At 31.7% G+C, this 27,142-nt stretch overlaps 2 protein-coding genes across 2 annotated transcripts; one reads left to right on the plus strand and one right to left on the minus strand.

Annotated features, from left to right (window-relative positions):
* Positions 1–1,414: 1,414 nt before the first annotated feature.
* On the minus strand, positions 1,415–18,239 carry LOC139523428 (ankyrin repeat domain-containing protein 13C-like). Its single transcript, XM_071317474.1, has 13 exons — positions 18,099–18,239; positions 14,017–14,058; positions 13,412–13,516; positions 11,336–11,467; positions 9,124–9,190; positions 8,022–8,166; positions 7,218–7,349; positions 6,678–6,745; positions 5,530–5,614; positions 4,563–4,712; positions 4,013–4,041; positions 3,384–3,484; positions 1,415–2,872 (listed from the first exon to the last, which is right to left on the minus strand). Exons 1-13 carry the CDS (start codon positions 18,211–18,213, stop codon positions 2,739–2,741), a joined length of 1,305 nt encoding a protein of 434 aa, XP_071173575.1. The 5' UTR covers positions 18,214–18,239; the 3' UTR covers positions 1,415–2,738.
* A 313-nt stretch (positions 18,240–18,552) lies between these two features.
* Positions 18,553–19,413, plus strand: LOC139506972 (uncharacterized). Its single transcript, XM_071295591.1, has one exon. It carries the CDS (start codon positions 18,553–18,555, stop codon positions 19,411–19,413), a length of 861 nt encoding a protein of 286 aa, XP_071151692.1.
* Positions 19,414–27,142: the final 7,729 nt, after the last annotated feature.

Raw genomic sequence — 27,142 nt, forward strand, 5'->3', positions numbered from 1 at the left:
CTTCTATTATATATAAATAGTATGTTACGTAGAACAACATTAAAGATGTAATAACAGTGAGAACTTCTATTTTTTGTATCAACATTTTCATGAAGCTTTTTTCACTGCATAACTAAGAAATTATACATATTCATTTGCCTGCTGACAAAGAAATCAAACATATTTATTACATTGACAAGATTAGGACTGTTTTAGTTGAACATATGAACCAAGGTCAGAAATCGTTATCCAAATCTTATGAAGTCCTGATATAATTTCGTTGTTTTTCAAATGAAATAGCCAACTAAAATTCTGTTGAAAAAAGTTGTTTGTGAAAAAATACTCTTTTGACTCTTTTGAGTATTCTTTTAACTGGGATGAAATATGAATCAAATAATAAACGCAACAGCAACAACCAATCAACATCTACAATTAACCCAATATATTACATATTACCCTGATAATTAAATGCTTCCATTTCAGGAAGGGGTTGATGGTTTTTAGCCAATTTCACGATCCAGCAAAATGCAAGAAAATATCCACTACAAGGAGAGTTTGTATTATGAAACATTACTGGCATGAAGACCAACGTATGGTTTGTTGAGCCATTAAAATCATTCACGGAAAATGATGCATTGAAATGGTAAAAAAAAAGCCAGCAAAAATACAATAGAACATGGTTATGTACTGAAGAAAAACAAATATAAAAGTATAACAATGTAACAAAAAGTTTAAAAAGCACTGAAATAAAAGTTTGATAAAATCAAGTTAATGAAAACATTTAAATGTTGCTATTGATATTAAATAATTCCCTCAAATATATTCTCACATTAGAATATAACATAATTATAACAACAACAACAAAAAACTTGTACTAGTTGATGTAGACATGCTATATAACTCTGAAAATAATTTTTAATTCTGAGAGTTCTGCCTACAAATAACAATCAATTATGAAGGGGCTTTTCCACAAAAAAACCCCTAATTGTTATTACTCCACACAATTTCACAAACCTTAGTGGGAATCATTTCATTACTTCATTTTTTGGATTCAATAAAATAATAGGTCTAATTCTGATTAGTGGCATCTGAAGCATCACATTAATGTGGACTTCAATTGAGCAAAAACATATGTAATGAAATAAAATTACAACCATACAATATATTTCTATTTAGTTGGGTAGAGAACTTTTTAAAGAGTAAACCTCTTCTGTTACTCAAACAAGTTTACAAATTCACCACAATATAGTCAGTGTTTGGTAAAAATGGTTAAGTTGGTACCTAACACTACAGGGAGATAACTCTGTAAAATCAGCTAATTGTTTTAATTACGTTGTGATATTAAGCTTCTCAATGATCAAAATTAGTGTCTGTCAAACTGCTATATAACCAGTGTAATTTTTCTGATAAAATAGTTGGTTCAATGTTTTTCAAATTTTTATATTTTTGTCATAGGGTCAAAGTAAATACTTTGTCAAAATTTTATGAAAATTAAACGAGCCAAATTAATTTTAGTGAAAGTTAAGTGAAAAAAACAAACTAACAGGCTATTCTTAAAAGAAAAAAATCCTGATTTAAACATTGAATAAAATTACAAAATGATCATTGAATTTTTGAGTTGACCAATCATCATAACCATACAATAGTATCATAAATGCTAATGAAAATCAGTGTTCTAGGTGATGTTTACATTGGAAAGTCTGTGAACTGTGGATATCTGAATAAATTTGAAAGTCTGTGAACTGTGGATATCTGAATAAATTTGAAATTCAGTATTCTGTGGTATGCATAAGTAAATTTGAAAATCTGTGTTTCTTTGGTACAAGTATAGATAAACAAATGTGAAAATCAGTGTTCTATAGTATGTATTGATAACTAGTCTGGTATCAGGCTCTTTAAAATAATGTATGGTTGTAATGGACATTTTTTATGTTTACAAATAACAACTGAATTAAAATCAAGTTCATTTCAACATATAACAAATATAGTTCTATTGTATTAATTTAGGGAAATAGCCTTAGCTTATAAATCCAAAATATATCTATGTATATGTTTCCTCTATACAGAATGATAAACTCTACACAAAACCTTCACAATTCATATTTTCAATTTAATACTAAATAACAGAAATATTTTCTCAGATCTAAAACTTTGTCTATATTGAATATAATCAATATTTTTCCATTAATAATGGATCAACTGTTAAACTTCAGAAACAGATTCTAACAACACATATATAACCATTATCATATATATACATTAAATAGTTCAACCTGCCAAATGTTGCATAACATAAATATCAGATTGTCAAAAATCACAAATCTGTTTAATCACTAAAATCGGTTTACTATGACTAGAGGATAAATGTCTATGCTGAATTTGTCTAACTTTATTTAGGAAATTTCTAAGGCAATATTCATTTCCTTTGACAAAAAGAATATTGCCTTTTTACTTGAAGTTTTCTAAATATATCATGGGGATTTCCATGAATATCTGACTATAGGAGACATTTTTGTTGTTGTGTATATTTTTAAGTTAATTGCATTGTCTAAGGAAATTTCCATGACGAGACGATAAAAGTCTTTAATGTTTGAAGTATCCTTAATTAGCCATGGGGATTTCCATGACTAGAGGATGAGAGTCATTTCTGTACTAGAGTTTCCTAAATTAGTTAAGGGGATTTCCATTCCTACAATATCATCTTTGAGACTACGAAGACTGACTAAGATATGGATGATACTAATGTCCTTCCAGATGAGTCATAAGTCGGGGAATCTTTTTGGATCTTCTCGGTAGTGGAAAGGAATGGTAAATAAGTTAGGATTTAAGTTCTCTCGCCATGAGAAGTGCTGGAACGTTACAGTAGCTGTCACTGTAGGAAACACGGGGATTTCTACAATATACATAAACTAAATATAATATTTTGTGTTATGTATTAGAAATATATAATTATTAGAACTACCCTTGTTTAAAAAGTTATAATATTTCAAAACACATTAAACAAGGATTTTGTGTCTTGTCTTAAAACCCATTTTTGTTATTGCAATTCTCTGGTGACTACTTTCAGTATTTGGTTTTTGAGAACAATAATTAAAAATAAACTTTCAGAACATATTCTGTCCTGTTCATAAAAAGAAATTATCAAACTGTTTAACCCATTCACCATACCCAAATTACATAAGATTTGTTTTTCAAATAAAATCATTTAAAGTAAAGATTGAACCTTTAAAAACTGCTTTCAAATATCTCCACCCTAGGAGAATTTTTGTATGTGTCTATCTTCATCAATATAAACTTATCCCCCCCCCCCTTTTTGACATTAATCTCAACTTAAAAGAAAACTTCTGTTTTGGGAATCTACCTTTTTAAATAAATATCTTATATGTATATATGTCTTATCTTACCAATTTGTACTGGGAATCCATCTGGTAATTTTGATGTCATAAAGTCTCGTAACTTTTGGAACTGTTTAAAAGGAGCAACAACTTCCAAGACATCTAATAAGCTGCAATATTAAAACAAGCTATTATATATATATATCCAGTACTGCACTTTAGTTATATTATCACAACATTACTTCTATTATTGACGTGCATCTGATGTGAACAAAATAATTTAAAAATGAATAACTGATTGGAATGGTAGCACTTTAACACAATTTCCAAAGATTTTCTGATTATCTGAATAACTGTGTAATTTTTTCTTTCAACAATACAATTTGCTCAAAGCCTAATTAGTTTTCTATTTATTGTAGGGTAGAGGTGTCAGTTATTCACTGTCTTATTCATACGATATATGGATTGATGAAATAACAGATAAATATGTAAAATAGAATATTGAAGTTCTGAATATACAAATTTTTACAGGAAATAAACATGGATATTTGAAGATTATTTTTACCATATAAATACTAGTCATGTCATGCATGTGTTACTATTTTATTAAAATTTTAAAACTTTATTTTGTTGTAGATTATGACGACAATGTATGCTTTGATATTGCAAGACACAATACATAATCTATAAGCACTTACGCATGAACGTTCATTGGAAAATTCTTGCTCTATAAGAAAAAAATAAATATATTTAAAAAATATTAGAAGACTTCAAAAGATTTATGGTAACAAACCTTCAACAAACACATTTTTTATCTTTGATCTTTATAAAAATTGTGATGTCAGACATAAGACACCAGGACACAACTGATTAGCATCAAACTACTTTTTCTACAAGATTTTAGTACATATATAACAATAATAAACATATGGGTGTGTGGTGGTAAACTCAACATCAATTCAATGTATTTCATCTGCTGCAACAAATGGGAACTGCATATCTACAAAGCATTGTCCAAAAATTGTTTTGTATTGCTTTTACACCTTACTTACTCTGCCTTTCTTATTTATTCAGACAAAGTGTTAAATAATCATATAATTTTCTGTAAGAAGTAGTGAACACCTACTCATCATTATAAGTTATCTGTTTATAGTGTTGTTAGATTGCTGTCTCACCAATGTTAATCCAATTACTCTGTATAAATTTTGATTTTCTGTAATGACAATTCTAATACTATGTAAGACTCACCACAGCCACTGTAGCTTTGAAAGACTTTGGGCTTTCTTTAGATATATACTGTCTTCCTAGACAGACATGTTTTCCTGGTTGTGCTGATATATAATCATTCCATGATATACTAGGTTTGGTTGGAGGTTCTAGTGATGGCCTCCTGTCAAACTATAAGTAAATAAACAAATAAAGACATTATAACATAGGTGTGCTACTTAAATACATTTATCGCACCACAGGTAAATTATCACGTTTTGATTGGTTTAAAGCCGTCACGTGGTGACCCCTATGGATGTGTAGGGGGGTAGTAAATTTCATAGGGGGTTGATGACTTCAGGTCTACTGTTAATAGTAACGTCATCTAATAAATTAGTTTCATTGTTTATTTTTCAACAAAACACAGCAGAAAAAGTTCAGCTTGCGATAAATTAGTTATGCATTAACTACTGACCCCTATGGACCATAGAGGGTCTTACCTCCTATGGATTTAACTAATCCTCTATTGATCCGTAGGGGGTCAGAAGGGAACCATATAATTTATATTATTAACAAGATTATTAAACAATTGACTGAAATGTGAGATAAATTATTGTGATTTAGCAAGTAATATATACATGTACATGCTAATTTATGTCAAGATACTTGTATTTTTGTGAAACCTATCCTGTTGTAATTTTCACAATAATAAAAAAAAAACATTGCAAAATTTTCTGAGTTTTCTAAAAAGTTTGTCAGATGAAGATCCTTAAAACTTATTTTCTTGAATCTTTAGATACACTAACTAATCTGTATTCACAATTTTTGTAAGATATCAATAAATCAGTTCCAATATTCACTCTTACTGGTTTTTTTTTGTATTAAAAAACTGTTCAGCACATGTAAAACTTAAAGCCCATACACAGAGAAATAAGTGTATTTATTGACTGTTTAATATTTCAAATTATTTTTTTTATATTTAATACATCCCTTGTAGATGTCTGCTTACCTCACAGTTGTCCCAGGTTCCTTTACTTAGACTCTCCATGATTGCTTTGTTTTTCTGAATATCTTCTGGGGTTAAATGTTCTCTCCTAAAGGTAACAAGAAAAGTCACAAATACAACCAATAAAATTTGACATATTATTTGATTTCCTTATTAAACATTTTACAACACAATAATTAAGTGATGGATTCCTATTATTAAATCATTTGCCAAAAAGTTAAATCTTTATTTTTGGTACTCAAGCGTAGAAAAATTGTTATGCTATTACTAAACAAGAGGCTCTCAAGAGCCTGAATCGCTCACCTGGTAAACAATGCCTTTGGCCATGTTTTTTGAAGAAATAGAAAATAAAACATAAACTTTATTTTATACACCCTACTGATCATTCAGTTGAAGTTTGGTTGAATTTGGTTGAGTAGTTTTAGAGGAGAAGATTTTTTAAAGTTAGCAAATATGATGAACAAATTGTGAAAAAATTGTCATTAAAGGACAATAACCCCTTAAGGGGTCAATTGACAATTTTGGTCATATTTAACTTATTTGTAGATCTTACTTTGCTGATCATTTTTGCTGTTTACAGTTTATCTTTATCTATAATAATATTCAAGATAATGACCAAAAACTGCAAAATTTCCTTAAAATTACCAATTAAGTGGCAGCAACCCAACAATGGTTTGTTTGATTCGTCTGAAAATTTCTGGGCTGATAGATCTTGACCTAATGAACATTTTACCCCATGTCAGATTTGCTCTAAATGCTTCCGTTTTTGAGATATAAGCCAAAAACTGCATTTGACCCCTATGTTCTATTTTAAGAAACGGCGGCCATGTTTTTTGACGGATCAAAAATCGAAGCACACACTTTGTGCAGGATAATCTAAGGAACAATCATTTTATGTTTCATTCAAATCCATTCAGTAGTTTCAGAGGAGAAGATGTTTGAAAAATTGTTAACGACGACAGACGACGACGACGACGGACGCCAAGTGATGAGAAAAGCTCACCTGGCCTAAAAGGCCAGGTGAGCTAATAAAAACTCAAGAGATGAAACATATACTTTTTTAATATTTCAGGTATATAGATTGTTTGCAGATATCTCAAGGCCTGAGGTAGGATAACATAAGGATACATTTTACAAAAATGACCCCATACCTTTTCTTTGATTCTAAATTAAGTCCATGAACATTGAAAAAATCAGCTTCAAATTCACCAACCATTTCCTACAACATAAAAACATCATAAAACTTATACAGTCAAATTTTCATATAAATGTATGTTAACTCCTTGAAAGAATTCAAGGGAGACTACCTCAAACTTTGTGTAAAATTTAATTTTAAGATAAAGCTTTTTCCTGCAGTGTGTATTTTACTGGACAATTGTAAAATTAAAAAAAATAAAATGATAAATTAGCTGATCTTTGGAATTTTTTTCATTGAACTTTGAAAAGACACATGCCTAGCAGATTGAATTCAATGATGGTGTATTCCATGCCACACCCCTTATCAAATAAAAAAGATATACATTTGAATTGTTTATTTTATTTGCACGTCTTTACTGGTTCCAAACTTTTGTCAATGTTTACTGATTTTATAAATGAACAATTGATATGTGGAATATCAAAACAGAATGCAAAAAAAATATTTGACCATATGTCATTACAAATATTTCTTTTTCACACAAGAGTTTCCTTACTGTTTTGTCTTCCCTGAAAAGCCATCCGCTTTGAGAACGAGAGAATGAGATATTTTTAGTGGACATCTGAGCTGCCATTATATCACTACTCATCAATATATCTACTTCATCTTCAACCTCCTGTTCTGTTTCCTAAAATATATTTATAACCATGATAACAAAATTAAAATTAATATAGGTACTTACTTCTATGTCAAATGAACCTGAACTGTAATTCAATATTCTAAACAAGAAGCATGCTTTCTACTAAAAATCTCACCTGATTTTTTATAGTAAAGTGTAACCTTCCTAATCTGACACCTGAGTATTCCAACATCCTGCTTTAACCAACACTTTATCCTGGTCCCATAATATGCCTATCCTTGCAGTAAAAAAACTTAGTATTCTGACACCCTGCTAAATAAAACATTTTTTTTCTGGTCCCCCTGTTTTACATTGTATTTACTGAAATGAATGCCTCCCAAAAAACAACAGGTTTCAAACTCTATCACCATGACATCACTATCTGCACAGTTTATATACCAATATCAGTCAACACAAATTTCTAATGTACTTTTTTTTTATTGCAGAAGATATAACAAGATGATTCAGTCTTCACTATTAATGACAAGTCCTACGGGCAAGTCATGTAAAACTTATTTCATGAGGATTGTACAAATTTTCACAAAATCAGTAGACACCACACTTTTCATATACACTAAATTACACACACATCTACACTATCTTACACATTATTACACCCAAAATCTACACTATATAACACAAAATTACACACAAATCTACACTATATAACACAATATTTACCTCATATTTAATTCTTTGATAAACTTTAGTTTTGTTATCCATGACTGTGAGACATTTCTCTGGAGGCATATCACCATTGAATACAAAAGTTATGTCCCCTCTTTCCCAATGCATACCATTAAAATCTACTAATGTAGTATCTAATCTGAAATGAATATATATACCACTGTTACAGTACAACACTAAAAATAAAATAAAATTAACATTTTATGTTTTCACCATAAGTAGAAAGCTGACTAATACTTTATTTATCTAATGTTATATCTAAATGTATTCATAACTTTGAATATTTGATATAATTGCAGATGTTTAATTTATTCACAATTAATTTACTAGTTCTGTGTGTGATAATGCTTCAAGTATAATCAATAGCATGCAGAGGAAGAACAGAAATTTAATACAGTTAAATATGTACAATGAAAATCAACAAAGGCAAAGCCCTTTACAATGTAAGCATATCAGTATTTATAACACAAAAATGCCACTTGTTTAAAGAGGTCAACGGGCATAAACAATAGACAGATGTCTAAACAATATCTCAATTGCCCTGAATCTTTCAAAATTAAGTTAGAGAATGGAAACAGAAAATTCAGCAATTTTTCCATTTGCAAAGGGGCATAACACTAGAAATGTAAAAGTGACTCTACCAAAATTCAAACTTGACTTGTGTTTTGTGGTAATAAGCATTGTGAATATGTTTCTTAACATTTGGTTGAGGAAATCTAAAGTTAGAGAGTGGAAACCAATTTTGGGAGGTACAGACATACAAGGATAAAACTTAATGCCCCCTCCACTACAGCAGGGGCATAAAAATAAGTCAATTTGCCCCTTCAAAGTAAGAATTCTTCTCTAGTCATTAAGTTTCTTAATGGTCTATATTATTTAGACATCAGATGTAGGTCCACTCTATTAAATTAAGATTCTAGATGATTACAGCTTGCATTTTATGGGTATTGTATGTATAGAAAATATAATGTTAGATTGTTGTTTCATTGATATTAACCTAATCATACCAAGGAGTGAATCAATATTAGGGATTCATATATTTAATTGTATGAACAGTGAATTGTCCTAAAACTATAAAATAGTAAGTTTGCATTACCTTAAACAGGCTCCAGATTTATGAATTTTACATACATCAGATGGTAATATTCTGGATACAAGTGGCACTACAAAAAAACAGCATCACATTACAAATACAAAGCATGTTCACTTGACACCTGGAATTAGTAAATAAAAACCCTATTATAACTTCAGACAAAACAAAATAAAGAGCTGAACATGAAGTATACTAATCTGATTATTAGACATTGACAAAATATGTATGCTTAGTTGGAACATAGAAGTATTATATTGACAGGAACTCCAACGAAAAATTAGCACATTCCCATTCCACTGATTTCTTTAAGAAAATAAAAGGTTCCGACTCAGTTTGTCAAGTACGTGATAACTCCTTTGTGGGGTATCTGTGATGCCGCCTTCGCCTGTTCTTTAAACTGAAGCTGGTCTTATCACGTGATTTGATATCGATTGTCTTATCTACCTACCAATGTAAATAAACACAGAAACTCCGTGGTTATTTTTGAATTGCCACATGAATAACAACACCTGTTTCCGTTCAATAAATGAAGAACAACGCTGAAAAGATCGAAAAAAATTGGTCAATATTTAACAGAATGACATAAGAAAATTAACTGCATTCGGAAAGAGGGCAAGCTTATTTTTAGTTTTGTTGAGTATGTTTTAATCATTGGAACTTGGAAATTGGGAAATATCCGATTATGAAAATTACATTATTCTGAAGTAGAGTGTTTGCAGAAAATAACGTGATGCGCTTGTAGTGTGCCAGATGGTGCCAGATAACTCAAATTTAAGTTAAAGATTGTAAACTTTTATCAAGTGTTACACAAATATTTATGTTTTTTTCTATCGTAAAATCATATTGACGTATTTATCAAATATGTTTTAAAGACTAAAAGAGGTTAATAATTACACGCATGTGAAGACTTCTACATAGCAATATCAAGTTACAAGACATGCAGATGAATTGTTACACCTTTTATGATAATTCCAAAGTTGTAAACAATTAACCTTAAACATTCAACCTAGTCCGAGCTTACTCAATCTGACGTCTGACAGATTTATTTTTAGGGATGGCTTTTAATATTTCTGGATGCATTTAAAGAACGATCACCATGATGGGCCCTAAGCAGTTTAATTTTTTTTTTATCATGGAAACCAATTTAGAATTTATTTATGTGTTCAAAAGCTTAACAGTTCTGAAACATCTTACACTGTATGCTAAGCAATTTATGTTTCCGTTTCTTGTTATATTGCATGAAATATTTGCCATTGGACTTTCTGTAAACAATAAATCCAAATATTTGATATTTTTTTCGGATCAAAGCTCTTTAACCCTGTCCCCCCCCCGGCCAACTTTTGGATTAAATTTTTGTTGGAAATTCTTTCATTAAACACTTTATTAAAATATTTGTCAAAGTTAGCAGTAAAACCTGACAATAATTACTGATAAAAACTTTTCCGTTTACTTTACATGAGAATTTTATGATTTTCAAGCCTAACATGTATATAACAGTTAAGCGTGTCTAGCCAACGGTTCTCTCATGAATAAAAATCTGACTATTTTAAAATTGATTGCAACTTAAACTGAAATGTTTATGGCTTGTGAGTATTTTTACTCTTCAGTTTTTTGTTTTTGTTTTTTTATTTGGTGAAAACAGTCGAGGGGATTTCGTTTCTTTTCTTTTTATTTGTTTTTAAGCAGCAAAACCCGTAAAAACTGACATATTTGTCATTCACATGGTCGGTAAATTCATTTCCTTGACAATTAAGTACACATCCAGTTATTTCGGTATGTTCCGTAATTACGATCATTCACGAGGTTCTAAAAATTTGATCGGAACATAAGAAATGTCGAGTTAATTAACAGATACTTAACGATTTTGCGGCATCACACTATAAACTTTTGAAGTCTGCTTGTTGGAGTTCCTGTCAATATAATACTTCCATGGTTGGAACAATAAATATTCAACAGTAATTTCCCATCAGATCTGAAAATGTTATACTATTTCTGATATAAATTGAGATATGCTTTTTAAATATTTGTGAATCAAAATAAGTATTACAGTAGTTCTTTATATTTTTGTGCCCAAATATTAGTTTGATTATAAGGCTTCTCAACTTTTTAACCTTGACTGACTTGAGTGAAAGTGTAATACATAAATTTGTTTGAAATTGTTTCTTTAATCTCAATAGCTTATAGCCTGAACTATATAAGCTGTGAAATAAATTACCCCAACTATGAAAGTCCCATTTGAGTTCTAGGTAAAAGTCTCCTATATCTTTCAGAGCCTGTATAAGTTGAGGTCTTCTTTCTTCAAGAGATTCCTTTGATTGCTGCTTCAGTTTTCTTAACAAACTGACAACTGTAAAACATCATATATATTCAATTATTTCAAAGTAATGAGATATATATGTAAAATTTCATTTTGTAAAGTGTATGATTCAGAAATTAATGTAATATTAATATCTAATTATTTTGAATTGCATGACTATATATGTGTATATTGAAGATTTGCAATAATAATATATCCACATATAAAGTTCATAACTTATATTAATTAAGTATACAGTTATTAGGTTAAATGTTTTAGTACAGCTTTTCTCATATCAAAAATATAAATGCATATATTTAAAAAAAAGAAAAAAAAAAAAAAAGAAGAAAAAAGAAAGAAGAAAAAAGAAGGAAAAAAAAATTCTTCTTAGACAGCTTAACTAACTAAAAACCTTGATTTGCATGTCTTGATCATGCTGGAAGGAGCATGTTTTTCTAGTTCATTAATAATGACTTTTGGATAACTATAAAAGCAATTAATAGCAATCATAAATCTTCTATTTCTATGAATGTAGCAGTGTTCTCCCCATAAATTTTGGATAGCATCACATTTAGCGTAAAAAAAAATAACTGTATTTTTTTTTAAAATGTCATTTTTCGCGTCGCGTTGATGCTCTATTTCCTTTATATGTTTTAGTTTATATTGTTCAATTCATAACTGTAACTATAACCACAAAAAACAGTTGTTTCAGTTTATGTTTTCTTTATTTATTTATAGTTACAGAATTATTTTTTTCCTTTTGTGCCAAACAAAAATAAATATGTGGTTTCAGTTACCCAACAATAAGTCAAACGAATGAATGGTTCATTATAGTGCAACCTGTATATATACAAAACTCAATATCTAGTACACAAAATTAATTATTTTTTTTATTATATTAAGTAAAGATAAAGTAGCAAAAGTAGCAAAAAAAATCAATTTAAAAACTTTTTTTTATCATGTTTATGAAATTCATTGTTTTATGGCACTCAATGAATTAGTTCCAGTTGTTTCTTATTTTTACATTAAAATGATATGCATTTTTAACAAAGTTATCTAACAAATAGTCTGTTAAAGCATAGTATTCTCTCTTGGTATAATTTTTCTGTCTACTGTCCATCTGTTGTCATTATCGTGAAAATGCGGATTTTTGTCATATCTGGTCCGGTTCCTATCCGTAGTTTACATAAAAATGTGCAATGGCGGCCGTAGATAAATTTACGAAAATGAGTCCGAGAATAAACATTGTGTGACAAGAGATTGTGAATGAATAAGACGCTTTTAATGCATTAAATGGATTAAACATAAACTTAAGCCAATTATGATAACTTTTTAAAGAAGTATTAAACTTATTTTAGCTCTAAACCAAAATTCTCGGTCTCGTATTACTGGAAGAGAAAAAAAGTAATTTTTGGAGAGTTTCACAAATAAACGATCTTTTAAAATAATAAAAAAATCGTTTCAATCTTTGAAATTTCGTAATAAAAAACATAGATTTCGAATTGTTTTGTGATTGCATTTTTCCATGTCGAAATTGGTGATTGCAGACACGTGGTATTAGTCATGTCACAAGTGTCAGCTTGGGATATTCGCATCCAAACAGTTATCACCCTGAGGGCAATTAACACCTAGCTATTTAATCTCTTAATTGCCTTTAGTGTCCGACTTAAAGGGATTACAATTAAAGGTGATATAATTTTTATGATCATAATCGATAATAGATGAAAGTTCAAAATTGAGGACAAGTAAAATAGCATCTTCAAAATAATTATAGCGTCGCGGGAATTATTATAGCATCACGGTGAAAAAATATAGCGTCGCGGTACCGCGACGTTAAAACGGCCTGGGGAGAACACTGTGTATTCACTAGAAGATTGTTGTCTTTTATTATTTGCTTCGATCTCCTTATCGCACCGTTAATAATTGTTTGTAAGTTATAAACTCATCTTGTGCAAGACATAGTTTGTGTAATTAATCAATACTCCAAATTCTTACTTGTTTGTCTGTCCCCGTAACTTATGGCTTCAGCTAATGGAGTCCACCCTTGTACATTCTTGACACGTACAGGTGCCCCATGGGCCAGCAGTAGATGTATGCATTCTACAACAAATTTTTTCATATTAATGTAAAGTGGTTATACAAGCAAAATAAAACTTAACAATACATTGCTCTTTCATCTTTTTTTATTCTTTTCTCTGCAATGTCCCCCCTATTAGTTTATTTCCATTTCAGTTCATTGTTGTGAATACTAATCAGCTATAAATGTATACTACTTCAATACTGACCTATCAAGCAATACAAATCTCTAAAAGGACTTTCATAAACTCTGGCAAATATAGGTTCTGGGTTTCTAAGCCAAAAAAGAGATATATACTTTCTATATAATGATAAGTGAAACCTAAAAATGCAATAAAAGGATCAGCAAAATTGGTGTTCTCCATTGTACATGGTGTACTGACACACCAGACTATTAAGAAACTACAGTTTCCATAAAAAGTAAACAATTCAATGATCTGTAAATTTTATGCTTGATTGTTGACTGCATAGATGTGATGGTAAATGCAAATTTTAATTAATATTAATTATATTATTATGCATACCTTTATGTCCTAAAATCACTGCAAGATGTAATGGTGTGTTTCCTGCAAAAAATAAAACATATATGAAAATGGTGTAAAGGTATATATGCCCTGAGACCATTTGGATCACCTTAAAAGTTAATCATAAATTCATGTAGTTACTTTTTAAAATTTTGCTTCATCCCTTAAAACAGTCAAAAAGAAGTGTACATGTTGCAGTTAAATTTACATAATTACTAGGCTAAGTACAAGTAATATTGTAGGTAGGTAGGGATTTTTTCTTTTCTTCAAAACTGTGATTGATAAATTCACTTTTTCTTTGTATTATTCTTGAAGTTTATCTTAACTATTTTTTAAAGAATGACTGGTAACACGTAGTGGTACAATTTATCTCCTAGATCTGACAAACCTGTACCTGGCCAGACCACTGTTGTGTTTTTGTTATATGTGTTTCTTTTTATCCATTTGATGAGTTGACTATTAAGCCTTTTTCAATTGATTTCTATAATTCGTTCTTATGTCATATGTTACCACTGTCCCAGAATAGGGGCAGAGTTGAGATCCCCCATACATGGTTAACCCAGAAACATTCTGTATGTGCACCTGTCCCAAGTCAGGAGCCTGTAATTGAGTGGCTGTCGTTTGTTGATCATGTTGATGTGTTACATTTTTCTTTTTTTGTACATAAACTAGGCCGTTAGTTTTCTCATTTGAATAGTTTTACAGTTTGTCATTTCAGGGCCTTTTATAGCTGACTATGCGATATGGGTGTTGCTCACTGTTGAAGGCCGTACAGTGACCTATTGTTGTTATTTTCTGTGTCATTTGGTCTCTTGTGTAGACACATGAAAGAGTTGTCTCAGACATTGGCAATCATACCACATCTTCTTTTTATATGTGAAACTAAAATGGTTTAAAGGCCTAGCACCCATACATATATATAGAAGGAAAATGCATTTTGTGTTTCAGAAATTTAAACACTTTCCTGGATTTTAACAGTTTAAGGATAGTACTATTAGTAGTTAAGTACCACGAGTACAGTACCCATTTATGAGGATCCTCTCCAACCTGTCTAAGCATTATAAAATAAAGAGAACAATGAACTGTCACATAGAAATCAGTTTATTTTCAATAGGCTTGGTACAAGGATAATATAATTATTTTTTGACAAAGTATTGCAATGTACAGTACGCCCAGAGAGTATGTAATCGCGAACTCTAATCACCGATTTCCGAGTGTAGCGGTGTGACAACGCGAATCACGGATTATACTTCCAATTTCCTCCAAAGATTCTCTCCCAACTCCGCGTGGCTGTTTATTGGTTTATTGCCCATCGGATGTACTGAAAATTAATGACGCGTGACAACATCATCGGATTAGCCAGATTTATTACCTTTGTACATTTAATCGATCTTGATTGCACCTGTGTGCTTTCAAATACGTTATTTAAATGTCCTTTCATTGTCAGATAAAAGTGTGACATTTTTATTTAAAATAAGATAATTATTCTTGTATGTATATGCCCATGTCATTGTCATATGACATACAACGTACAAACGTATAAAAATACGAATAAAACACTTATTTTTTATTTTCATTATAGTCCGATCAGGTCATAATTTTTGTTTTTTCAACAAAGACGATTTTACCACAATTAGAACCTTTTATGACCTACTCAGTGAGCAATATTCGGTTCATTAATAGTTCAATATTATATAATTAATATCAACTGGCTTAAAACAAAATGATGTTTTATACGGTAATATGTCCAATCTAAATTAAAACCAAGAGTTAATTTATCGGATCAACAAGTGAACTCTGTTACTTTCAATTTATTTTGAAATGTAAAATATTATGTTTCACTACCTCGGTAGATTACCTACTTGAAATATTTGAATTTAAAAAAGAAACTGAAAAGTGACAAATAGTTTTGTATGCAATGTGGCAGCCCTATATTCATAAATACTGAGATACATTTGCCGCCCAGACACAACACAATAATCACAACCTTTAAATATTTAATTATATGGAGAAAAAAAATCATGTGTTTTTTATCCGTTATGATCTGTTATTGATTTTTAATTATTTAAAATAAAATTGGATTGGGGCAATCCGTATTTTACTGCTCGTTAAAAGTCCTCGGCGAAATATAGAAAGAAGTATTTCAACAATTATAAAATAGAATATTTAAATGAAATTATATCGTGTTGTACAAGAAAGAAATATGTAAAAAAAAATGTGAAACGGATTTTTACGATCTGCAAATTTTCACAGAGGATCTCTACCAACCCCCATCAAGAACTGAACGACATGCATCCTGTTTTCATCTACCATTAATATATAGTGTTGACTATGGACGTATAAATAATGTCCGGTTTTATGTCCTCTGTTGACTGAGAAACGTAAAAATAAAAGGCTGATGTTGGTTAATTCAGAAAAGGAATACAATTTAGAATCCGGTTAATCAATTGTAAAAGTACCTTCTAGAGCCTCAATCTTAACGCACACAAATTTATGTCAATCATTACAAAGCAAGTTTAAACCTTTAATGAATTTTCCCACGGTTATCCAGAAAGGTCACCTGAGTTTACTGTTACATGATACTATTTCCCGCCAAATAAAAATCTCGTGGACAAAATTGACGTCACTATTTTTAGCATTCAATATTGTGAGCAAAGTCAAGTTCAAGTTTAACTACGCACTGTTGATCACTGAGATGCGTATCGTCTTCCCACGGCAATTAATTGCTTTAAAAATATTTAAAGATCACTGTTCTAAATACAACACAAAAGTTGACATTCATTGTGCGTGAATGAATATTATGCAACGACGAGTTGATGCAGCTATAGAAGTATTCCTGTTGTAGCCGAAATGTATTATCTATCCTAAAGTAATGCTAACAAATCGTGAAGAGAAAATGCCGTAGACTTATTAAGCATAAGGAATGGTGAAAAGTATTTTCTTTTTTTCTTGCATATACAATTTTAAGACACGTAATTTTCTTTCTTTCTCACATTTTATACCTTCAGCGTTAATTTCTGTTTATTTTCACGCAAGTATGTCTCTTTTCGTAAGTTATATAAATTACTGATAAAAAAAACCCGAGGTCATAATCAAGTATAGATTTTTTTTTTTATAAAACTTTAATGCAATTGAAAGCATTAACAACAACCGTTTGCTTTTTAAAACTTTTATTTTGTAATTGTAAAATGGAAATGGCGTAGACTTATTAGCATAACAGATAGTGAATAATATTTTCTTTTTTACTTGTATAAAAAAACTTTGAGACGTGTCACTTTTCATTAAACTACCCTAATTTATTCAGCGTTAGTCTCCGTTTATTGTTACACAATTATATCTCTTTTAGTAAATTAAATATTTATATACTGATAAAAAACAGAAGTCAAAATCAAATATAGTTGTTTTTAAAAATTGATATAAATGTACAGAGTAATTAAAAGAATTAACAACAACGTTTTTATTTTTATTTTAATCTTTCATTTGTTTCAAGCAATCAGATATAAACTGATAATCAATAGACAGGAAATACAATTGTTTAATTACATTAGAAATCTCGCATACCTTGACTGTCGCGTGCCGGCATAGATCAGAAGGATTAGGGCAATTAATTACCTGGTGTGACACTGCGTCACTCCAGACTGGGAGAGATGTCACTAATACAATAAACAAAAGGTAACGGATTTACGCGGAAGTCGGAGGGAATACTCCCAAATTTAGGGAGTGATGTCGGAGTTTCTTGGTGTCACACCAGGAAAAAACTCGGTGTATGGAGTTTGGGATGGCTTTCGCGAAAATTGTACTGTATTTACAAATATTATATATGTAGAAATATATTTATAAATTATATATCATTTTTAGACAAATTATGCATAGTCATTCTGACATTAGAATTTGTACCATACAATTTGACACCTAACTGTAGATGTAAGGTTTGATTGTGTTCACTGGATGATTTGCAAACTGTCGTCTGGTCAAGGGAGATCATTTCTGGTGTCAGTGATGATGCTGATGTAAACAAAGGAGTGCGGTTATGTCAACGGAAATATATTTCATGAAAATCACAAATTATTATTATGCCATACCATGAACATCCTTCTGTGCTACATCATGTACCCGTAATAATTGTGAAAGCCGTCGTATATCATCGTTAAATACACTTTCATGAAGTGGGTAACCATCAAACTCCAAGTCGGCCATCTTGGAGCAATGGTTATACTAAAAGTAAGAACTGTTTCAGGAACGACTATGGACCAAACTTCGCAGCCTTTTTTAACGCTAAACATATTGTCGCTAAAATTCTTCGTGTCGCTAATAAGTGAGATCGCAAGCGATGCGTTACGGGAACAATTTAATACAACTGGCTAAATATGTTTCTGACACAGAGAAAGATGAAAGTAGTAGTAGAGGGAGAACAGTCGGAAGAAGTCAAAGTGGACTCAGGTGTTCCACAGGGAACAGTTCTAGGACCGTTACTTTTCCTATGTCATATAAATGACCTCCCGGACACTGTCAAATCATCAGTACGGCTGTTCGCCGATGACTGTCTGTTTATACAGAACCATCAAAACAGAGAAAGATCACAAACTGCTACAAGAAGACCTAGCTAGCCTAGAAGACTGGGCAAATAAATGGGGCCACGGTATGCGATTCAACGCAAAGAAATGCTACATACTAAGCATAAAGAACAAAAGCCAGAGATTCTATACATTCAACGGCCACATACTCCAACAAGTTCAGAGCAACCCATACCTAGGAGTGCAGATATCAGAAGACCTGAAGTGGAGCACGCATATAACAAACGTTGCCCAAAAGGCTAACTCAACCCTAGGCTTCCTCAGAAGAAATTTACGATACTGCCCACAGGAATGTAAGAAAACTGCTTACATTTCCTTAGTAAGATCTACAATGGAATATGCAGCAACAGTATGGGACCCCTACAGTATTGCAGACTCAAACAAGCTAGAAAGAATACAAAGACAAGCAGCACGCTTTATAACAGGCGATTACAGAACTAGAGAAGATGGCTGCATAACAAACATGCTTACAAAATTAAAACTACAGGAACTACAATTGAGACGCACGAGCCAAAAGCTTAAATTTATGTACAAGGTGGTTGAGGGGCTGGTACCTGCTATTGATCCAGACGACTTCCTCAAATCAGCAAGACCAAGACGAAACATCACAGCTAAAAAGTTTGACAACTACCAAGCCACAAACATTGTTGAAAAACAAGTGAGGAACAATACCAGGTGTTTTGACATTCCTACCAGTAAAACACCGCAACATTCAAATTCATTCTTTGTGTCCACAATAGTAAATTGGAACCATCTAGAAGACACTATTGTTCGCGCAACTAGTGTAGAGAGCTTTAAATCTGCTCTCGCAAAACGTCAATAAATCGACGGCGCCTTCACTCCCGTTGTATAAAAGCCAGAATTGGTAACTACGACGTACCCATACAGATACAGATACAGACAGAATACCGGTCTGTCCGTCCGTCTTCCCGTCCCGTGTATCACGTGCACAAGTCTTCGGCTATCCAATTTTTTGTGAAATTTTAATAACATAATATTTTGCATCAGCAATGTCTTGGAAAAGTTCGAAAATCTGAGCCGATGAACAATTTTTAAAGACATGTTTCTTAGAATAACCAATTATATACATTGAATAGCATAAAGTGTAGAATTCTTCCAAATTTTTCCGTAAGCAATTGCATTCCTCAATAAAACTTTTCGTCCCACAATAAAGTGCACAGGTGAATTAAATAAAACAATAATAAAATTCGAGTTTTCATGATCATAGCTAAAAAAATGTAATTATAAGTATTGAATGCTTCCTTTTGTAACTTCATAGGGTTGTAAAAGCGTTGACCGTGCGTACATTTTTAGTATGAAGCGCTTCCGCGCTTCATACAAAATGTACTTCGGTCAACGCTTTTACACCCCAATGAAGTTACAAAAAGAAGCATTCAATTCTTAAATAAATTTTTATTCTAGGTTTACACCAGCAATGTACAAAAGCCTATAAGCATGATAAGGGTATTATATATAAAAAAAGAAAATATTTATCTCGTAATTACGAGATATACGAGAAAACTATCGCATAATTATGAGATACGATTTTTTATTTCATAATAACAAGAGAATCATTGCGTAATTACGAGATAAGAAGATATATAATCATAGCATAATTACGAGATAATTATCGTGAAATTACAAGAAAATTATCGCGTAATTACGAGATAATTGTCGCGTAATAACGATATAATTATCGCGTAATTACGAGATAAGAAGGTTTTTTTTATCTCGTAATAACGAGATTTTACGAGACAAAAAAAACTTCTTTTCTAGTAAATATGCGATAATGATCTCGTTATTACGCGATAATTATCTCGTTACAATGCGATGGTTATCTCGTAATTACGAGATAGTTTTATCGTAATTACAAGATATTTATCTCGTAATTACGAAACAAATATATTTTTTTTGTGACCCTAATAGTCTTTCGTAACAATGTCTCTGACAACTTCGAAAATCAGTGCCGATCAATTGTAAATTATTATAGGCCTGGTATCTTTGATAACTATTTTAAAAGAGGTTTGCCCTTTGGAATATGAGTTTTATGGAAGATTGCATTGTTAGCACTTTCACGTATACAATTCTTGTCAGTGTATTTATGAAACTTATGGCATAGGTTTAAATTAGCATGTTTTGTACAAGTTCGAATATCAGTGCCGATATTTTTGAAAGAGATATGCTCCCGGGAATTTTTGATAATATAGAAAATAGCAGTGTACAAAATTCGCCGTTCTTTTTTATATATTTTTTTTGGGGGGAGGGATGTTACTATACAGGATTTCTTTATTCTATACATGGTTAATTTCTGTACCACCAATATTGTATTACTAATTAAAGAACATAGTTCTTTTATTTTCTTCAGCTATTCTTTTTACTTCTGCGCCCTTTATTCTCAAATCTATGTAATTTTTTTCCACATTTATTCTGTATTTCTATTGTTGATCATTATTCCCTATTATGTAAACCCGACCGCTTGTGGAGTTGAAAGCTTGTTTATAGAAACAGCATGAAACAGATCCACGAATATTGTGTTAAATTCTTTACATGATGTTATCGTATGCATATATGCATATATCAAATCTCCTAAATCCAAGTTTTTCAGAGTTTGGATACACAGATGTGCAAAGGAAAATTTAAGAAGACATAATTTGTCAAAGTGTGTATCTGGTATTTGTATGTTTATCCTGTAGATTACTTTTTGAATCCATATATAGAAAGAAAGAAAATTTTAATTATCTTTCATCCCTTATATGATCCCATATGCTTAATTCTTTCACATCATTGAATATTTTTTTCTTTATTCCATTTATATATCGAAGTGTAACGGAAAGATATTAATCTCTAAAGACTTGAATCAAAGCTTATTGATAGTCAACTGGAATTTGGAAGCTAGAAGAACAATTATACCATACTTGTATGAGTTAAATTAGAAATTCAAATTCCTGTTAAAAAGGCACTCATGAAAATAACGAACAAGATATAACCACATTTGCACACAAAACACCCTCTAAGATAAAACATAAATTAGTTTGTAATTAGTTTGTATTGTTTTGTTTAGACATACCAGATTTCTCAATCCACTAATTCAATCTTGTCGAAAGGATATATCATAGATATAACTTTAAGTTTCGCTTAAACTATACTCCAGTAATCAAATACGGATCTTTTTTTATATACAGTTGATGCACACTCTCCTATAAAACCAGAAAATTCAGCGTTCAAAAATTTCTTTCTTGTTGAAGCCCTCATCAAACTGAAAAAGATAGATATTACGAAAAAGAAGATTGATCATTACCTCGAATTGACAATAACTAAGGAAATAGACATGGAAAAGTTACAAATAGTTAAGAAACATGTGGAGCAGGATCTGCTTACCCTTTCGGAGCACCTGGGATCACCCCCAGTTTATGATGGGGTTCGTGTTGCTTAGTCTTTAGTTTTCAATGTTATGCCTTGTTTACTATTATTTGTCTGTTTCTCTTTTTCCCCTGGCGTTGTTAGTTTATTTTTTATCTGTGAGTTTGACTGTCCCTTTGGTATCTTTCGCCCCTCTTTTAATCATGGTGTGTAATATAAACTCCACGTAAAAGCCTGGAAATATTTTTTTTACCTTGTAACGTCATTTCAGTTCTCTGAATTATCTGAAAGTAGGCCTATGTGTAAACAAAAAGAAATGATTTGATTATTGAAATTGTTAAAAAAAAACAACAATATAGAATATTAAATAAATGTATCTGAAAAATAACAATAAAATGTTAGCAAACAAAAATCAAATAGTTTGCATGAATCAACCAAAATATCAATAAATATGTATGACTGATATGCCCACTTTCCTCGAACCCTTGTGTATACGCTTATTAGTCAAATATATGGTATACATTTAGTTTTTTTTTTATATTGAATCTGACCTTTCAATTGTTTATTGAAAACTGTTCATCACAAAAAAGCCCATCATACCGAAATTTAAAAGAAAACAGGGACGCAATATAATAACACATTTTTTTTTCTTTTTGAATTTACGATAAACTATCAAAAGTGACAATTTTTGATAAGTTATCAATATATCATTTTTCTTTATCAATGTACACAATTTGATCGATGTTAACAAGAATTTATATAACTAAAGTTTAAATATAGAATATCACAAATCATATGATATTTTTTCGTAACTGTTGTACTTGTCACTTAAATACTTTTATATATTTATAACAAACAATTGTTTAAAAAAAAATCAATTGAACATGAAAATGTTTGTTCATCCAAAGCATATTGTAAAACAGAAAAGATGAATAACATCTTAGCTAAAAAAAAGAAGAAAAGGAAAAGACCAACATACAATAGTAAACAAAACACAACATAGAAAATAAGAGAATAAGCAACACGATTTCTAACCAACACTAGGGTTGATTTCAGGTACTCCGGAAGGGAAAGCAGATCCTGCTCCACATGTAGCACCCGTCATGTTGGTCATGCTAGTATAAATCTGTTAATAAGTCTAAATCGATGGTTACATTTGGGGTAAATGGGATGGGATTATACGACATTTGGAACATATCCGCTATTATATGTGAAACGGTTATTCCATAGCGGTCACATAACTACTCGTGATGGCATCCGTAAATTTAGCGATGGGATGATTTCAACTTCACCTTTTGGAACTTTTGGTTTTTATAGCTTCCTTGATGTGAACCTTTAAAACTAAGACATTGTTAAGTTGATAATTATTTTCAGTTAACGATTGTTTGTGGTTATTATCAATTTCACTCGGAGTGACCATTTTCAACTCATTTTCATCGATTGATTTTTATCTTGTGTTGTAAAAAACAGACATAGGTTTGAGGATAGTGTCAAACAACATGTCTAACCCAACAACATTCTGTATGAGCATATCCTAGTTAAGACATTAAAAACTTTCATTTCGTGGCTTGTCGTTTTGTTGATGTCTGTATTTGCTTTTTTGTTAATTGTTATTTTTGGATTGTTTCCTTTTTTTTTCCATGTAAAAGTCCTTAACAGGTGACTATACAGTATAGGTTTTTAGCTTCATTTTTTATTAGCATTGATTTTAACCCAATTTAAAGCTGTATATAAAAACTATGTTCATGGGAAAAAGGATGACAGAAAAAGCCACAAATATGAGAATGCCATATTTTTGCCAGGTGATCGGTTCACGCTCAGAGAACAAATGATAAAAAGATATTAAGGTAGCAAAATAAAGACGACAGTGGTTTACCAAAATTCAATTTGTTGATCATTTTTTGGAAGGTACAAATCTAATTTGCAGACCTAAACTGAGGAACCACATGACCGGATATATCCTCATGATAAGCGTTTGCACAAATGTATGCATCATCTACCATGCGAAGTATCACTCAGTCAAAAGTTATCACTGTTATTGATAAAACCATGGTATAAACTTTGGCATGGGCGTCAAGTTGGTTACCTATTCCCTATTCCCTATTCGTTACCTATTCCCTATTCCCTATTCGTTGCCTATTCGTTACCTATTCCCTATTCCCTATTCGTTACCTATTCGTTACCTATTCCCTATTCCCTATTCGTTACCTATTCGTTACTTATTTGATTTTTAATATCCTTCCCCCTTTTTAATTATGGCATGGAATAGTTAAATATGGCTGCCGTTACCATGGAAACGGCACAATTGTGAAAAAAATGAGTTTTTGGTTTTTGGTGAACTGTTTGGATATTCTTCAACTCAGAATCATCATATTTTAAAACAATGTAGGTGCCCACTATATACAGGTGTTGGATGATTTTGGCGATCATTGGAACTACTATGTTGCCATGGAAACTACACCAAAATTTTCAAAATTCTAAAAATGCTCAAAACTTCATGAAACTTCACAGTAATGATGAGCAACATTGGAGTTGGAATTTCCAAAATAGGTCTTGTTACCATGGAAACAATGCAAAAAGGTCAAAAATTTCAAAAATAAGAATTTTCCGCAAACTGGATGAAACTTTACAGGAATGGTAACTGGCATAGGCAGAGTTGGATTTTGAAGTTAGAATTTTCAAAATGGCCGCCGTAACCATGGAAACAGCAAAAATATAAAAAATTCAAAATGTTCAAACTTAATGAAACTTTGCAAAAATGTTACTAGACATCTGTAGATGCTCTCTTTGACTTTGGAATTGTCAAAATGGCTGCCGCTCACATGGTAATAGGGGGAAGGGGTGCCTTCCGTTATTGCTAGCAATTACAAATCTAGTTGTTAATAGTCTTACATATGGTAATAGTTCTGAATTGGTTGAGGTAAAATGATCTTTTTATGACCTTTTTATATGTGTTTGTGCTCAACCGATCCTTTTACTTCATGTCCGATACGCATTTGTTCCTTACTTGTTTTTTATACGTTCTACCTTTTAACTGCGTTATGTCCGTATGTTTGAAGATGGATCTTGATTCGACGGGATGAAATCACCGTGTTAGCGCTTGCGTAAAAACGAAGATGTGATATGATTGCCAATGAGACAACACTCCACATTAGACCAAAATGACACAGAAATTATCAACTATAGTTCACTGTACGGCCTTCAACAATGAGCATAGCCCAAACCGTGTAGTCACCTATAAAAGGCCCAGACATGACAACCTCATACAATTCAAACAACAAAACTGACGGCCGTATTTCATATACAAAAAAATAAACGGAAATATGTAACACAAAAACAAACGATAACTACTTAATTTCAGGCTCTTGTCTAGGGACAGGCACATACTTACATAATGTGGTAGAGTTAAACATGTAAGCAGGGTGTACATCGTTTCGGAGCATGCTATTACCTTGTTTAATTCGTTCCATCACTCGCTTATAATTCGCTTATAATACGTGTATCTTACGTTGCACCTTTTAAAACATGATTTTCAATTGTTTTGTTGTCTCTGGTGGAAGATTTGGGCTCTTAGCGGTGATATAACTCTATAAGTGCATTTGTATCCGTTCCAGCGGTCGGATAATACCCTGTTAAATATTCGTTACTAATTCGCTTTTAAAAAGTTTGTTGTACGTTGCACCTTTTAGAAAAGGATTTCCAATTGTGTTCATATCTCTGGTGGTAATAATGTGTTCTTATAGATGAAATACCCCTATAAGCGCATATGTACTCGTTCCAGCGATCGGTTAATACCCTGTTACCTATTCGTTACCTATTCGTTACCTATTCACTTGTAGTACGTTTGTTGTACGTTGCACCTTTTAGAAAAGGATTTTCAATTAAATTCATATCTCTGGTGGTAACAATGTGTTCTTAGAGATGAAATGACCCCATTAGAGCGCATGTACCCGTTCCAGCGCTCGGTAAATAACCTGTTACCTATTCGTTACTTATTCGCTTTTAATGCGCGGGGTATACGGTGCACCTTGAAATAAATCGTTTTTTAATTGTGTTCAGGTCTCTGGTGGTAAGAATGTGTTCTTAGAGATGAAATTACCCTATTAGCGCGCATGTACCAGTTCCAGCGCTCGGTTAATACCCTGTTACCTATTCGTTTCCTATTCACTTATAATACGTTTGTTGTACGTTGCACCTTTTAGAAAAGGATTTTTAATTCAGTTCATATCTCTGGTGGTAATAATGTGTTCTTTTAGATGAAATACCCCTATTAGCGCGTATGTACTCGTTCCAGCGCTCAGTTAATACCCTGCTACTTATTCGTTCCTTATTTGCTTTTAATGCACGAGGTATACGTTGCACCTTGAAATAAATCGTTTTTTTAAATGTGTTCATGTCTCTGGTGGTAACAATGTGTTCTTAGAGATGAAATGACCCTATTAGAGCGCATGAACCCGTTCCAGCGCTCGCTTAATACCCTGTTACCTATTCGTTACCTATTCACTTATAATACGTTTGTTGTATGTTGCACCTTTTTGAAAAGGATTTTTAATTGTCTCCATGTCTTTTGTGGTAACAATGTGTTCTTAGAGATGAAATTACCCTATTAGCGCGCATGTACCCGTTCCAGCGCTCGGTAAATACCCTGTTACCTATTCGTTACCTATTCGTTACCTATTCACTTATATTACGTTTGTTGTACGTTGCATCTTTTAGAAAAGGATTTTTAATTCAGTTCATATCTCTGGTGGTAATAATGTGTTCTTTTAGATGAAATACCCCTATTAGCGCGTATGTACTCGTTCCAGCGCTCAGTTAATACCCTGCTTCTTATTCGTTCCTTATTTGCTTTTGATGCACGAGGTATACGTTGCACCTAACAGGGTATTTACCGAGCGCTGGAACGGGTACATGCGCGCTAATAGGGTCATTTCATCTCTAAGAACACATTGTTACCACCAGAGACACGGACACCATTGAAAATCCTTTTCTGAAAGGTGCAACGTACAAGAAACGTATTATAAGTGATTAGGTAACGAATAGGTAACGAATAGGTAACAGGGTATTTACCGAGCGCTGGAACGGGTACATGCGCGCTAATAGGGTAATGTCATCTCTAAGAACACATTGTTACCACAAAAGACATGGAGACAATTAAAAATCCTTTTCTAAAAGGTGCAACATACAACAAA

The sequence above is a fragment of the Mytilus edulis genome, chromosome 1, assembly GCF_963676685.1.
Source record: "Mytilus edulis chromosome 1, xbMytEdul2.2, whole genome shotgun sequence".
NCBI lineage: Eukaryota > Metazoa > Mollusca > Bivalvia > Mytilida > Mytilidae > Mytilus > Mytilus edulis.